General features: G+C 42.0%; 1 protein-coding gene across 2 annotated transcripts in view; it reads left to right on the forward strand.

The window, feature by feature from the left end:
* The window catches only part of CC2D2A (coiled-coil and C2 domain containing 2A), a 258,992-nt gene that overhangs the window by 199,372 nt on the left and 42,721 nt on the right, over window positions 1-16,899 (forward strand). For both annotated transcript variants that reach the window (XM_083366907.1, XM_083366908.1), the window contains exons 22-26: window positions 5,091-5,196; window positions 6,902-7,011; window positions 7,681-7,777; window positions 16,104-16,205; window positions 16,534-16,710. In XM_083366907.1, the coding sequence (XP_083223033.1) occupies window positions 5,091-5,196; window positions 6,902-7,011; window positions 7,681-7,777; window positions 16,104-16,205; window positions 16,534-16,710 (592 nt within the window). The remainder of the gene's footprint in view (window positions 1-5,090; window positions 5,197-6,901; window positions 7,012-7,680; window positions 7,778-16,103; window positions 16,206-16,533; window positions 16,711-16,899) is intronic.

Consider the following 16,899-nt stretch of genomic DNA (forward strand, 5'->3'; position numbering starts at 1 on the left):
GGCATAGAATCAACATCACGAGAAGTATTAGTTGTTGTTGTTGTTTCAAAGTCATGTCTGACCCATCGCGACCCCATGGACAATGTTCCTCCAGGCCTTCCTGTCCTCTACCATCTTCTAGAGTCCATTTAGGCTCACACCTACTGCTTCAGTGATTCCATCCATCCACCTCATTCTCTGTCATCCCCTTCTTCTCTTGCCCTCACCTTTCCCAGCATTACACTCTTCTCCAGTGAGTCCTTCCTTTTCATTATGTAGCCAAAGTATTTGAGTTTCAGCTTCAGGATCTGACCTTCTAAAGAGCAGTCAGGGTTGATCTCCTCTAGGACTGACCGGTTTCATTGCCTTGTAGTTCAAGGGACTCGCAGGAGTCTTCTCCAGCACCATAGTTCAAAAGCTTCAATTCTTTGATGCTCAGCCTTTCTTATGGTCCAACTTTCACAGCCGTACATTGCAACTTGGAAGACCATAGCTGTGACTATACACATTTTTCTTGGCAGGGTGATGTCTCTGCTTTTTAGTGTGCTGTCTAGATTTGCCATGGCTTTCCTCTCCAGCAGCAAGAGTCTTTTAATTTCTTGGCTGCAGTCCCAGTCTGCAGTGATGTTGGAGCCCAGGAAAATAAAATCTGTCACTACCTCCATTTCTTCCCCATCTATTTGCCAGGAATTGAGAGGGCCGGATGCCATGATCTTGGTTTTCTTAATGTTTAGTTTCAACCCAACTTTTCCACTCTCCTTCTTCATTCACAACAAGAGGCTCTTTAGTTCCTCTTCACTTTCTGCCATTAGAGTGGTATCATCTGCATATTTTAGGTTGTTGATATTTCTCCCGGCAATCTTAATTCCAACTTGATTCATCTAGCCCTGCCTTTCTCATGATGTGCTCTGCATATAAGTTAAACAGGCAGGGTGACAACAGCCTTGCCGGACTCCTTTCCCAATTTTGAACCAGTCAGTGGTTCCGTGTCCAGTTCTCACTGTTGCTTCATTACCCGCATATAGATTTCTCAAGAGACAAATAAGATGGTCTGGTACTCCCATCTCTTTAAGAACTTGCCACAGTTTGTTGTGATCCACACAATCAAATGCTTTAGCGTAGTCAATGAAGCAGAAATAGATGTTTTTCTGGAACTCCCTAGCTTTCTCCATGATCCAGCGTATGTTGGCAATTTGATCTCTAGTTCCTCTGCCTCATTGAAATCCAGCCTGTACTTCTGGTAGTTCTCGATCCACATACTGCTGGAGTCTAGCTTGTAGGATTTTAAGCATAACTTTACTAGCATGTGAAATGAGTGCAATGGTGCGATAGTTTGAACATTCTTTGGCACTGCTTTTCTTTGGAATTGGAATGTAAACTGATCTTTTCCAATCCTGTGGCCACTGTTGAGTTTTCCAAATTTGCTGGCAAATTGAGTGTAGCACTTTTACTGCATTGTCTTTTAAGATTTTGAATAGCTCAGCTGGAATACTGTCACCTCCACTAGCTTTATTGTTGCTGAGCTTTTATAAGGCCCACTTCACTTCACATTCTAGGATGTCTGGCTCGAGGTCAGGGACCACCTCATCGTGGTTATCAGGGACATTAAGCTCGTTCTTGTATAGTTCTTTTGTGTAATTTTGCTACCTCTTCTTAATCTCTTCTGCCTCTGTTAGGTCCCTGCCATTTTGGTCCTTTATCATGCCCATCTCTTGAAGAGATCTCTAGTGCTCCCTATTCTATTGTTTTCTTCTATTTCTTTGCATTGTTCATTTAAGAAGGCATTCTTATCTCTTCTAGCTATTCTCTGGAATTCTGTATTCAATTGGGTGTATCTTTCTTTTTCTCCCTTGCCTTTCGCTTCCCTCCTGTCCTCAGCTATTTGCAAAGCTTCCTCAGACAGCCATTTTGCTTTCTTGCATTTCTTTTTCTTTGGGATGGTTTTAGTTGCTACTTCTTGTACAATGTTGCAAACCTCCGTCCATAGTTCTTCAGGCACTCTGTCTATCAGATCTAATTCCTTAAATTTGTCACCTCTACTGTATATTTGTCAGGGATATGATTTAGTTCATACCTGAGTGGCCTAGTGCTTTTCCCTACTTTCTTCAGTTTAAGCCTAAATTTTGCAACGAGAAGCTCATGGTCTGAGCCACAGTCTGCTCCTGATCTTGTTTTTCCTGACTGTATAGAGCTTCTCCATCTTTGGCTGCAGAGCACATAGTCAATCTGATTTCTGTGTTGACCATCTGGCGATGTCCATGTGTAGAGCCGTCTCTTGGGTTGTTGAAAAAGAGTGTTTGCTATGACCATCGTATTCTCTTGACAAAATTCTATCAGCCTGTGCCCTGCTTCATTTTGTACTCCAAGGCCAAACTTGCCTGTTATTCTGGTTATCTTTTGGCTTCCTACTTTAGCATTCCAATCCTCCATGATGATAAGGACATCATTTTTTGGTGTTACTTCTATAAGGTGCTGTAGGGCTTCATAGAACCGGTCAATTTCATCCTCTTCAGCACCGGTGGTTGGGGCATAGACTTGGACTACTGTGATATTGAATGGTTTGCCTTGGATTTGAACTGAAATCATTCTGTCATTTTGGGGATTGTATCCCAGTATTGCTTTTGCTACGCTTTTATTGACTGTGAAGGCTACTCCATTTCTTCTGAGAGATTCTTGCCCACAGTAGTATACCTGATGGTCATCTGAATTAAATTCACCCATTCCTGTCCATTTTAGTTTGCTGATTCCTAAGATGTTGATGTTCAGTCTTGTCATCTCTTGTTTGACCACTTCCAGCTTTCCTTGATTCATGGATCTTACATTCCAGGTTCCTATGGAGAAAAAATCTTTCCTTTCACCACCAGATACATCCACAGCTGAGCGTCCTTTCAGCTTTGGCCCAGTCACTTCATTCTTTCTGGCACTACTAGTACTAGCCCTCTGCTCTTCCCCAGTAGCATATTGGACACCTTCCAACCTGAGGGGCTCATTTTCCAGCATCATATCTTTTTTCCTTTTGATACTATTCATGGGGTTTTCATGGCAAACATACTGGAGTGGGTTGCCAATTCCTTCTCCAGTGGATCACGTTTTGTCAGAACTCTCTGCTATTACCTGTCCATCTTGGGTGGCCCTGCACAGCATAGCTCATAGGTTCATTGAATTATGCAAGCCCCTTCACCATGACAAGGCAGTAATCCATGAAGGGGGAAGTATTAGTACCGCTTTATAAAACCCTAGTAAGACCACACCTGGAATACTGCATTAAATTTTGGTCACCATACTACAAAAAAGATGTTGAGACCTTGGAAAAAGTTCAGAGAAGAGCAACTAAAATGATCAAAGGTCTGGAGACTAAAACATATGAAGAATGGCTGCAGGACTTCAAACCCAAGTCCTGCAGCCATTCTCCATATGTCTAGTCTAGTCTAAAGAAAAGAGGAAACAGGAGCGACATGGTAGCAGTATTCCAGTATTTAAGGGTCTGCCACAAAGAAGAGTGCTTCAAACTATCCTCCAAAGCACCAGAGGGCAAGACAAGAAAGAATGGTTGGAAATCGATCAAAGAGAGAAGCAACCTGGAATTAAGGAAAAACTTCCTAACAGGGAGGACAATTGACCAGTGGAAAAGTTTGCTTTCAGAAATCGTGGGCACTGTATAGCCACTTGTCTGAAATTGTATAGGTTCTCCTGCTTGAGCAGGGGGCTGGACTAGAAGACCTCCAAGGTTCCTTCCAGCTCTATTCTATTCCTTCCCTCCCTCCCCAGATTGCATTGGCAAACTAAGAAGCTGTAATGGCAGCAATATTATGCACACAGTTCAAGCTTGACAGTGTTACTAAGTTAACAACTGTAGTGATTCACTTAATAACTGTGACAAGACAGGTCATAAAATGGGGCAAAACCCACTTAACAGATGTCTTGCTTAGCAACAGAAATTTTGGGCTTAATTGTGGTCATCAGTTGAAGACTACCTGTAACAGAAGTAGTGTTAATAATCATGGTTTTCATTTCTCGTCTGGACTACCTCAAAAGCATGGCATCCAGCTTGCAAGTCTGAAAGCACATCTCTCCCTTCCCCCACTGTCTTGTACTTTCCACAAAACTAGGGATGGTCCTCTCCAAGATATTGCCTTGACTTTGGCTTTTCTTCCTGTATCCCAAGGTCATTTTCACCAACCATCATATGTGAACATCTTAGGATTTTTCAAACCCTATTCTACATAGAATAAAAAATCTTTTATTATCTTTCTGATGATTATTAGATCAGCAGATGCTATAGATTATCATCAATATTTGGGATAATTAGCACTTGAACACCCCGTTTTTCAGACAAAAAAGAGCAAATTTTGTGAAATAAGGGGAATGGGGGGACCACAGGAGGTAATGTTTTCCAGTTATGGTTCCAACCTGGTAGAATACCTTTCTCTTTTGTTCCAGGACCTACTGAGATAAGATAGAGCAGGGGTGTTAAACTGGCGGCCCACAGGCTGGATGTATCACATGCAGGCCACACCCACCCCGGCTCCACAAAGGCAAAAAATGTCACGATACGTCATGATACATCACGTGACGCAATCGGGTTTGACACCCGTGACATAGAACATCTCTGAAGAGTATTTAGTTTTAACAGTTGGTTCTTGCCATCTTTAATTTATTTCACTTGAAATGCTTACATGGCATCGTTAATATTATTTTAATTCCATTATTATTTTTATTTTTCATTGTCACTGCTATTACAACTTATCTTTGTATTGTGATAACTTTAGTGAGTTGTTGGTTTTTTAATTGATTCACATTTACTACATTTTAACTGTTACAGATATCAGCAGTATAGTATAAAAGTAGCATAACTAATATCTCTGTACAGGGGAAGTAAACCTATACTGGTTCATGCTGAACCAAATTGTTTTGGGGGTTGGGTGGGTGGAGTGTATATGTGCAAATTTAAAAAATAGCAAAAGAAAGAGGGAAGGGAAATAATTTATTTGTATTATTGCTGTGCAAATGTCACCATCACTTTTGCAAAATTTGTACTTTAAATTTTTTTCTTTTATTTTTTAAAAAATCCTATTGGAAGCTTATTGACATTTTCATAATTTTTTGTAAAGCAAACTTCAGCAGCCGTGTAAATCATCATGGGCTTTCAATGAGATGTTTGTTGCTTCTGCGACTCCACACAGCCCCAACCACAGTATGGACTGGACATTTAGCCAGGTACCTTACAGTGCCATGAACCTGGAGTGGATGAATGGATAAATAGTTGAATAATAGCAATATCCATATTCTTTTTTTATGTGTAGGGATCACCATTTCACTATCCTTGAGCTGTTCATTCTGTGAAATTGATAAATATAGCTGCTAATAGTCAAAAAAAGATTTAATGCTTATAGTGGCAGTATATTATTCTTCTGTGCTGTAGGTAACCATCAGTATAGAATATTCCTAATTAAATTATTATATTGCTTGCCCGACTCCAGTGGACTCTTTAATATATTTAAATACGATTTACCAATGCATTTAAATAACATTTTCATAAGAATGTATATAACTGTCAGAACCCACTTCAATCCACATCTTAAGAAAGCAGAACTCTTGCAGACAAGGTTGTCCAAGCAGGAACTTTTACTAAGAAATAGAAGATAGTGGGCATAATAGACAGGATCTGAGAAATCCCTTCACAGTTCATTCAGTCAGTTCTGGATCAGCCAAGTTCCAGGTGGTAAGCCCCTTGCAGAAAGAGGAGAAACATCAGTCCATTCGTAGCAGTATCATTTTCCACCCCCTCGCATTTCACAACCCAGATTCCCGAGGGTTTCATTCCTCTCCTTCCACCCCCTTTCTTAGCTGCTTGTAAGATAAGAGGAAATGTCTAGTGAGAAAGCAATTGGATATATTGTGATGGATAGCAGGCAAGCAGAATAAACAAAAGGTTACTTTTAAGGAAAAGAAGTGAAAGCAATAAAGCCTCATGGTTGTTCCCTCTTCTCCTTGGGAATGGCAGAATCCAGGGGTGGTGGTGATGAGATTTGGGTTTTGTACTGAAGAGATAGTTAGAAATGAAATATAAATGGATTCTGACAAGAACTTGATTGAAAAAAGTGTTGTTTCTGGTTTTTTTCTTTCTAGCTTGTTAAATAATATCAGTTTACATACAGTGCTCCATATATTGATCAGAAAGTAAACTTAGGTCTCCCCATGCTGAGTAATGTGCAAGTAAAATATCTGATGGTTTTGATTTATTTTAACATCTGCCTAGCACTGAAATCATAACAGTATCTTTGTTGGGTCAATCAAGAAAACCAAGAAAAAGCCAATTCCCACTGCCTATATTTGATAAAAAGCACACCGATTGTATTGTGTACTTTTCATTCTTAAGGAAAACTAAATTCTCAATAGTGATGTAGTCTTTTTGGTAAATTTTGAATTGGAAAGCTTTCAAAGACTTCCAGGGGACTTCCCTTTGTAAATGATGATATTTATATTGATATTTTATATTGATATATTAGCCTATTCATCTTGTTATTCATAGTCTACATTATTTGATTTGTGAGAAAATGTATTTTATGAACTAAATGGAAATAATTTTTTAAAAATATTTGGTGTTCTGATAAATTTTATTAGTGTTAACTGTTAGAAGCACAGAATGTTAGAAACAAGTATTGAATAAGTAATGATAAAATATTATACTATTTTTAAACAGCCAAATTTACATGAAGTACAAAATTTTGACCCTGGAAAAAATTTTCATAGTGTCCTGTATGGCTGTAAAAGTAACCATTTGTACATTTATTTTAATGTATGTTTACAATATACTGGAGGTATCTAAAGTTTCTATTTTCAATTGGAAAATGTAGTTTGATGTATCAGAGTTTTGCATCTCATCTAACTTATCAAAGCTTTGAGTTCTGTTTAATTGTAGGTTTCAGTTCGGCCTTTTGTAGAGGTTTCTTTCCAGCGAACAGTTTGTCGGACAACCACCGCAGAAGGGTCCAACCCAAACTGGAGTGAAGAGCTGGAACTTCCATTTAGGTGTGAATGGATCTCACAAAGCCTTCTTTCCATTGGAGAAGAACTGTATTGGGTGGGAAAAAAAGGCCAGGGGATTGGACCAATCCTGGACGATGACTTCTTCTTTTTCTTCTTCTTCTTCTTCTTCTTCTTCTTCTTCTTCTTCTTCTTCTTCTTCTTCTTCTTCTTCTTCTTCTTCTTCTTCTTCTTCTTCTTCCTCCTTTCTTCTTTCTTCTTTCTTCTTTCTTCTTCTCCTCCTCCTCCTCCTCCCCCTTTCCCCTCCAGTTTTGACCTCTGTAAAAGATCACAAAGGAATTGAGTTTGAAAACATGGCTGGAGAGTAGGCAAAGCTTCATCCTACTGCAGATCTTGATTCTACTATCACTTACCCTTTCCAGCTTTTGGCATTTTTTTATCATTCCCTTATTGAATGAGATAGCTTCTGTTGGCATCTGAATGAAAGATTCAGATTTTGATTGGGGTGGGAGTCAAACCTCCGAACTCTCTAATACTCTACTAACCCTTCTAATAGAACAGGATAATACAATTTTGTATTGTGATGAAATCATTATAAAAATTGAGCTAGTCTTGGAGAATAGGGAAGAAGGAAAGAGAAAACAAGCTTTTGCCATGCTGATTGCATCGCAAATTATATTTGTACTGTATCTCTGTTTTTAAATATTGTTACAGAGCTCCTAACAATGACTATAGCATTTCCAGTCTGCAGTCAGTGAAGGATGACATTTTCATTAACATCTTTGATGAAGTACTGCATGATATCTTAGAGGTGAGCAAATAATCTGAAAAATTCTCTTGACCCTGTCTGTTGAGAAATCAAAATGAAAAGTGCTGGAACATGGGATTAGATATACTCACCAAAGGGAGCCCCAAGTACAGAATAATGAGATCTAAAAAGCAAAGTGTTCTTTGCAGGATATCCAGGCTGGATATTCTGAAGGTCAGTAGTTTGAACATTCAAGTACTTTCTGTGAGGGGAAGAGGAAGGGAAGGATTAAAATAAAGAAGCACTTTTAGAATTTTACTTTTTATAGTGCTGGTAACTGTGGGTGCATCATTGGAAACATATTGGAACTATTTTCACCAGTGAACTCAGGAATCTTTGCTCTGATTTTATGTTTTTGGATAGGATAAGATAGGATAGGACAGGACAGAATAGAATAGAATAGCCTTATTTGGCCAAGTGTGATTGGCGCCCCCCCAGCATGCCCAGGAGGCAGTGAGTGTGCAGGGCCTGGTAGTAGCCACAGCCCTTCAGCTGCCCATTGTCCAGCACACCCCGGGGTCCCTCAGCCTATAAACTACAGATGGGTTGAAATGCTGCGGCAGCTGGGTCGGCCCTCCAAGTGGCAGGCAGAAGCCGAGACACAGGAGAGGAGACATGTGATCTGGCCTGCTGGACATGGAGGGTGCCTGCCCACCTACCCCATCCCAGCTGTGGTGGGTGCAGGCAAACAAAGATGGATGGGGGGTCCAACCACCACAGCCACCGGGCTGGCCCTCCAAGCAGCAGGTGGAAGCAGAAGTATGGGGGAGGGACGCGATTCAGCCCGCTGGTCGTGCTGAGCAACTGCTCATCCCATCCTGGTCGTGGCAGGTGCAGGCAAGCAAAGACGGATGGTGGGCTATGGCGAGGCAGCCCAGCTGGTCACCATCAGTGCCACACTGCAGCCCCTCCCTGCTTGGCCCCCACTGTACAACTTCATCCTCCAGCTCTGCCACACATGCAGGATGAACCTCCCGCCCGCCGCCATACCCCTGACGGTCCCAGCAAACAGGAAAGGTGGGGACCCCCCAGTTTCCAAGAGGCAGCTAGGACTCCCCTCCCTGCTGTGCCTGACCCCAGCCCTGGAGCTGCCCCATGTGCGGCCAGGCTCCCCCAGGAAGCGGTGCCAGGCCATGGGTCTCGGCACCTCAGGTGTCAACACTGCTAACATCGAATGTTATTGCTTGACAAGAGATGAAAGAGTAGCTATTTCATATGTTAAACTTGTGTATTGCTTTAAGACTTGTGTATTGTTTTAGTTTAAAAAGGTGGGGAGAGGGAAGAGTAGGAATGCACTTTCAAGGCCACTTGACTCTCTAAAGAAGATAAGATTTGGCAGTTCTTCTAATGGAAGGGAAACTGATTCTTTAAATTAATTGGAGAATATGATTAATGACAGAATTAGAAAGGTGGAGAATTGTGTTTAATATATTGTGCAAGGGGCGGAGATTTCAGATTCCAGCTTCCTTCGAGCAAACATTAGGCTAATAAAGGACTTTTAAGGTAAACAATGCCTCAGAGTCACTTGAAAAGCCCATACGTCGGAAACTTGACATCAGGAGCTTGAGGGCTGGGCAGGGGGCCTGCCTCCCAGGCCCTTGGGCTCCCTCTGCTGCCATCCAGATCTGTCTTGGGCAGTGCCACCCCATCCAGAATCAAAGATGACAATGTCCCAGATACTGGAGCCCCGTATATCCAAAGCCATTCAGTCTTTGGAAGCCTATTTTTCCCCATCCAGGCCCCCACAGCCTCCAGGCACTGCAAGAGGGTGGCCACAGCATCACTTGGGTCACCAAGAGTGGAAATATATAGTTAGGTGTCATCGGCATACTGTAGTTTTCTCAACCGTTGATAACAGATGATGTCACCCAGTGGTTTCATATAGATTGAAAAGGAGTGGAGAGAGTACTGCAGCACAAAATAGTGGCCAGTGACTGGACCTCTCACTTCCCACCAACACTGATTGGGACCAGCCACAGAGAAAGGAGCTGAACCAGTGCAAGACTGTGCCATCCAGCCCCAGCTCCTGCAGCTGACCTAAAAGGATGCCATGATCAATGGTATCAAAAGCCACAGAGAGGTCAAGGAGAGCAAGGATATTTGGACTACCCCCATCCCGCTCTTGCCAGATATCATCGATAGACATGACCAATACTATTTTGGTCCCATAACGGACATGAATCCTGACTAAAAGGGGTCCAGATAATCTGTTTCATCCAGGACCTTCTGCAGCTGCCAGGCCACCACACAAAAATTGTCCAGGCAGGTGAGGTTCAGTGATGGGTTTTTTAAGGAGGAGGTGAACTTAAAAGCATCAGAAATTCTCTTCCTCTAGTGATGTATTAATCAGTGCTTGGACGCACCTGCTAGTCACCATGCTGGAGGATTTCTTCATCCAGGAAGGACAAGGATATATCTGACAGGTGGTGGTACTGATAGCATCAAGGGTCCTGTCCACTTCATCAAGGCCAACAGGATCAAACCATTCCCAGATAACAGGGCAAATAATCTCCACGAGCCTCTCACATGGACTATCTCTATGCATGGGATCCAACTGGGAATGGATCTGGGTGACTTTGTCCATTAGGTGCTGAATATACTCCTCTGCCCAGCCCTGCAAAAGATTACTCCAGCCCCCCGACCCAGGAGGGAACGGGCAACCCAAAAAAGGGCCACCAGATGGCATTCTGAGGATGCAATGTTCAGTGAAATATTGGTGTTTCACGGCTCTTACCACCATGAGGTAGGCCTTAATAATGGCTCTAAGTCGTGTCCAGTTGGAGTCATACCTTGTCTTCCTCTATGATGCTCTAAGCATCTCTTGCCCCTTTTCAGAACCCATAATTCCTCTGTGAATCACAGGGAGGGTCAAGAATGTTGAGTCAAGAAAGATGGCACGAACGTGATCTTGTCCACCCTTAGATTCCAGGTCACCATCACTGCTTCAGCAGGACTGTGAATCAAAACCTCTGGAAACCATCAGGGTCCATCAGTCACATAGGGCAGACCGTCTGAATGGGTCCAGCCTCCCTGTTTGGGGGAGGGTCCATCAGTTACCTGGGGCAGACCGTCTGAATGGGTCCAGCCTCCCTGTTTGGGGTAGGGGGAAGCATACAAGAGCTTCAGGGATACCAGGGCATGATCTGACCATGACAAGGGAGAGAATCTTAAATCCCCCACCAGGTCACATTGTCATCACTCCAACAAGAAAATCAAATGTTGTGTGTGATACTGGCCCGACTTGAGCCAGTAATGATCTAGGATAGGCCTATGATAGCCATGAACTCCTGGGCTGCTTCCGAAGCCGCATCCAGAAATGGCAGATTGAAGTCCCCCAGAACCAAGTCTGGGGAACTCTACCACCAACCTCGAGATGGCCTTCAGCAGCACAGGCAGGGAGGTTGCTGCTCAGCACGGAGGCTGGTATACCAGCAACAATCCTATCTGATTCATTGTACCCAACTACAGAAACATGGTCTCACAACCAGAGGTTTGTAGAGCAAGACCCCTGAAAGCCAAGAGAGATTCTTTGATAACCACTGCCCCCCCCACCTCCCCTGTCCTGGGGTCTTGGCTGCTGCCAAAACTGAAACCCAGCTGGACATGTGTTTGTTCCATTTGTGAATAATCACAACAACTGTTGTCACCTCCTCACCAAGCTGTTTGGTGATAATCTTGTAGCCCATTCCAGCCTTGTGTAGGTCTACAATCTTGTCCCTGACATCCATGGATAGTTCTTTGGTCTTGGCCATGGTGGAGAGTTTGGAATCTGATTGATTGATTGCTTCTGTGAACAGGTGTTTTTATAGAGGTAACGAGCTGAGATTAGGAGCACTCCCTTTAAGAGAGTGCTCCTAATCTCAACTTGTTACCTCTATAAAAGACACCTGAGAGCCAGAAATCTTGCTGATTGATAGGGGATCAAATACCTAATTTCACTCATTAACATGCAAATCAATTTATAACTTTTTTGAAATGCATTTTTCTGGATTCTTTTTGTTGTTATTCCGTTTCTCACTGTTAAAATAAACCTACCATTCAAATTATAGATTGATAATTTCTTTATCAGTGGGCAAACGTACAAAATCAGCAGGGGATCAAATATTTTTCCCCCTCACTGTATCTTCTAGAGGAAATCCCCCCCCCCCGCTTTCTGGAATCAGCCAGGACTCAATAATGCATGCCAGGTTGGTTCACTTCTCCTGAATAAGATCTTGAACAAGAGAAGATTTATTATTAACCAACCTGGAATTCAGCAGCAGCAGCAGCTGAAACCCAAGGCCTTAGGGGGGAGGGGGCATGGTATGCTGTCCAAGGACTGGGGATGAGCTCAGTGGAGCACATCACTGATACTACACATTGGGGGCATCTTCCTCTGTAACAGCCTGTCCTTGTACAATCCCCTGCCGTTCTCCACTGTGATCCATGAAGCTGCCTTGTGTCCCCCAAGATAAACATTCTCTCTTCCCCCCTTCAACCTCCTTCCTCGAAGAGCCAAGAGCTCTGCCATCCCACTCCATCCACTCACATTCATACTTCCCGGGGGTCAGTGAGGGAGGGAGCTCCCGCAGCACTATAGCAAAATCTCTTGGCGCCAAGGATTTCCACCTCTCCAACAAGCACACTGTTCTCTGTCCCAACTGATCCCTCTCACTGGCCACTCAGGTGCTGACCACTAATCCCAAATCCTCCATCTAACTCCCATTCAAGGTAGGGGTGTACAAGCAGCTACTCACATACAGATTACAAACCACAGTCAGGACAGTGCTGCTTCCCAGCAGGGGATGTTAAAAACTGAGAATTGTAAGTGTTAGAAAAGATAGCCGCAGAGATGACATGAGACTTAAAACCAGGCTTTTGACTCTGGGAGGTTGCCAAGAGTGTAGCAAGGATTCCTCATCTTTACCAATCCAATCTTCAACATTCCCATTTAGACCTCATAGGGATTTACAAACATTTTCTGTGGGATGCAATTTGTGAGCCATGCTGAAAGCACATCTGAGTTCAAAGAAGACAAAGAGTGGACTTTTCCTTTGGGGTCTTTATACTTGGAATTCTCTAGTTGTGGCAACAGTTTGGCTGTAAATTACAGGGGCTGGATTAAATACTAGGGATTCACCAGTAATGAACAATGTGGCTGGTTTTTTTTAATGCTGTGGAAGTATTAGCAATTTGTTGTTATAAGTGTATAATGTGTGCTTGCTCTAAATCTGGGAGTGCACCAAATGAATCAATTTTCCTCCCAGTGAGAGTTTAGCAAGCTTCCTCACAGTTTGTTGATTAGTGCTCCTCTTTCTTAAGGACATTGCAGGCAAAACATGTCCAGAGTTATCTAGCTTCAAAATACTACACTCAGATTTTAAAGTGATAGTTTTCTTTTGGGAAAAACTGTCCAGAAATGGAATAGCTTTCTCTGAACAGAAGACACATACTGGGAAAATTGAGAAGGAGCTCAGAAAAGGCTTCATTTTAAGAAGTATACAGTGGACTGTAGATGGCTTAAAGGTCAGCAAAATTCACCTGCAGTCCTTTCTAGCTGGCCTATAGTAGATCTATCAAAGGACATTCACAGTGAAGCAGCTGATTCAAAGATCAAATAATTGCCTTTTAAAAGTTCTATCTCCCTCTGTTAACTCTGTTGTTGGAGATCTGCAGGGTTATCTGGTTGATCTGTAAGTAATAATTAGGTTTTTCTCATCTCTGCCCTTTTTGTGCCCCAAAATTAGACTCACTACAATTGTTCCTTTCTTTTCTGGTAGACTCAGGAGTGAGGTCAGCTCTCAATTCCCTGTTAGTCTCATGAAGTTTATTGGTGTAGGCAACAGATTTCTTTATCGCTTCTATTGTGTTAAGGTGGTTTTCAATATACTTTACAAAGGACTCCCTTAATGAGTCAAGTTTATTTTTGATTGAGATTAAAAGATAAAAAATTGAGCTCACTGTTTGCGCTGTAAGCAGATATTGCTTAGATATAAAGTCCATTAAATTTTCCCTTGTTAGGTTCATATCCCTGTCTGCATAAGCAAACAGTGAACAAAACAGTGGGAGTTGGGAGGAAGGCATCCTCTGTCAAGGAGGGAGAGAGTTCTAAAAGCTGTTGGCTTCCTCCTTCCACCTACAGATCCCTCTTCAAAAGTTATGAATTCTATATCTACAGTTGCAAGAAAAAGTATGTGAACCCTTTGGGATTACGTGGAGTTATGCACGAATTGGCCATAAAATGTGCTCTAAACGTCATGTAAGTCACAACAATAGAAAAACACAGTCTGCTTAAAATAATACTACACAAACATTAGCTGTTGTCATGTTTTAATTGAACATAAGATGGAAACATTCACAGTGCAGGGTGGAAAAAGTATGTGAACCCCTAGCCTAGTGACTTCTCCAAGAGCTAATTGGAGCCAGAAGTGTGCCAACCTTGACTCCAATCAGTGTGATGATATTGGATGTGTTGCTGACAGCTGCCCTGCCCTTTAAAAACACACACCTGTTTTGGGTTTACTGGTCTCAAGAAGCACTATCGGTTGTGAACCATGCCTCGCAGAAAAGAGCTCTCAGAAGACCTATGATCAAGAATTGTTGACTTCCATGAAGCTGGAAAGGGTTACAAAAGTATCTCCAAAAGCCTTGATGTTCATATGTCCACGGTAAGACAGACTGTCTACAAATGGAGAAAGTTTAGCACTGTTGCTACTCTCTCTAGGCATGGTCGTCCTGTAAAAATGACTGCAAGAGCACAGCGCATAATGCTTAATGAGGAAAAGAAGAATCCTAGAGTGTCAGCTAAAGACCTTCAGAAATCTCTGGCACATGCTAACATTTTTGTTGACACATCTACAATAAGGAAAACATTAAACAAGAATGGAGTACATGGGAGGACACCACGGAGGAAGCCATTGCTGTCCAAAAAAATTATTGCAGCATGTTTGAAGTTTGCAAAAGAGCACCTGGATGTTCCACAGCACTACTGGCAAAATATACTGTGGACAGATGAAACCAAAATTGAGTTGTTTGGGAAAAACACACAACACTATGTGTGGAGAAAAAAAGTCACAGCACACCAACATCAAAACCTCATCCCCACTGTAAAACATGGCAGAGGGAGCATCATGTTTTGGGGCTGGTTTGCTGCCTCAGGGCCTGGACGGATTGTTGTCATTGATGGGAAAATGAATTCCAGAGTTTATCAGGACATTTTGCAGGAAAACGTACGACCATCTGTCCGCCAACTGAAGCTCCGCAGAGGATGGGTGATGCAACAGGACAATGACCCAAAGCATACAAGTAATTCAACAAAACAATGGCTTCAACAGAACAGAATAGGCCTTCTGGAGTGGCCCAGTCAGAGTCCTGACCTCAACCCGATTGAAATGCTGTGGCATGACCTTAAGAGAGCGATTCACACCAGACATCCCAAGAATATTGCTACACTGAAACAGTTTTATGAAGAGGAGTGGTCCAAAATTACTCCAGATCGTTGTGCAGGTCTGATCTGCAGCTACAGGAAATGTTTGGTTGAGGTTATTGCTGCCAAAGGAGGGTCAACCAGTTATTAAGTCCAAAGGTTCACATACTTTTTCCACCCTGCACTGTGAATGTTTCCATCTTATGTTCAATTAAAACATGACAACAGCTAATGTTTGTGTAGTATTATTTTAAGCAGAATGTTTTTCTATTGTTGTGACTTACATGACGTTTAGAGCGGATTTTATGGCCAATTCATGCAAAACTCCACGTAATCCCAAAGGGTTCACATACTTTTTCTTGTAACTATATCTGGTGGAGGAGCAAAGTCTGGTGGAAGAGTAGAGGCAAAGTTACTCCCTGAAGACTGCTTATTCGTTGTGTAGTCTTCCCTTTTCCACTGCTTCAGGGGCTTGGTTAAAATCTGTGTTGCAGACTGTCTCTTCTTTCTTTTCCCTATTCTTTAAATTATAACTGGAGTAGAAAGCTGGAGTAAAAAGCTGACCTCTTTTAAGTGGTGCAATTTAAAAATTAAAAGTAGAAAAAATACTAAAAGAGAGTAAAAATAGAGAGTAAAAAAGAAGAGCCAAGCTCGAAGTTGCTGTTCACTGTTGCCGACTTTGAGTTTATTATATGTACTGACTAGATTGGATTATCTTTGAATGCCATTCTGCTATTATGGTGTTATTACTATTATTATTTATTGGTTTTAATTGTATTTTGGTTACCCAGAGTCACAACTGAGAGATGGACAGCTTGTAACTTGGCAAATTAAATAAATACATAAAATTCTAGGAGGAGAAATAGGAAGCTCAGTATGTTCTTTTTGCAAATGTTAATCAGGGTTTTTGGGACTTTTTCTTAGGATGATCGTGAAAGAGAAAATGGTGGGGTCCATACCTGTATGGAAAAGCGCTGGCTTGGATTGGTTCGGATACCATTTACAACAGTATATTTTCAAGGAAGAGTAAGTGCTGAAGAAAGCATTTTTACACACAAACATCCATATAAATAACTTATTGCAGCATCCTTGACTATTAATGCTTAAGGAGCCCTGGTGGTGCAGTAGTTAAAATGCAGTATTGCAGACTAACTCTTCCCAGTTCAATCCTGACGGGCTTGAGGTTGATTTAGCCTTCCATCCATCTGAAGTCAGTAAAATGAGGACCCAGATTTTGGAGACAATATCCTGAAACTAGACTTCCCAGAGAGTGTTATAAAGCACAATGGGGCAGTATATAAGTCTAACTGCTGTTGTTATTTTTACTCAAGACTGTTTGTTTCTCTTCATCTAGATTGATGGCACATTTAAGATTGATACTCCTCCGGTTCTTCTTGGCTATAGCAAAGGGAAAAATGTGGAAATTGACAGAAAATATGATTCCATACATCATCTGAGTGATGGTTCCTACATCTCTTTGTACATTACAATTGAACCTCAACTCATTCCTGGAGAATCAGTTCAAGAAAGGGTAAACCTGAACAAGTTTTATTTCTGGGCATAATTTGGACATTTAGAAGGGGTTTGCCTGCTATTTTCATAAAATCCACAACTACAAATAAATGGGACTCCAGTTGAACAGGTGTACACTTATAAATATCTTGGAGTGCAGTTTATCCTGGCACACACAACATACCTCTATAATTATTGTACGTTTTAC

Source organism: Vipera ursinii (genome assembly GCF_947247035.1).
Source record: "Vipera ursinii genome assembly, chromosome: 7".
NCBI lineage: Eukaryota > Metazoa > Chordata > Lepidosauria > Squamata > Viperidae > Vipera > Vipera ursinii.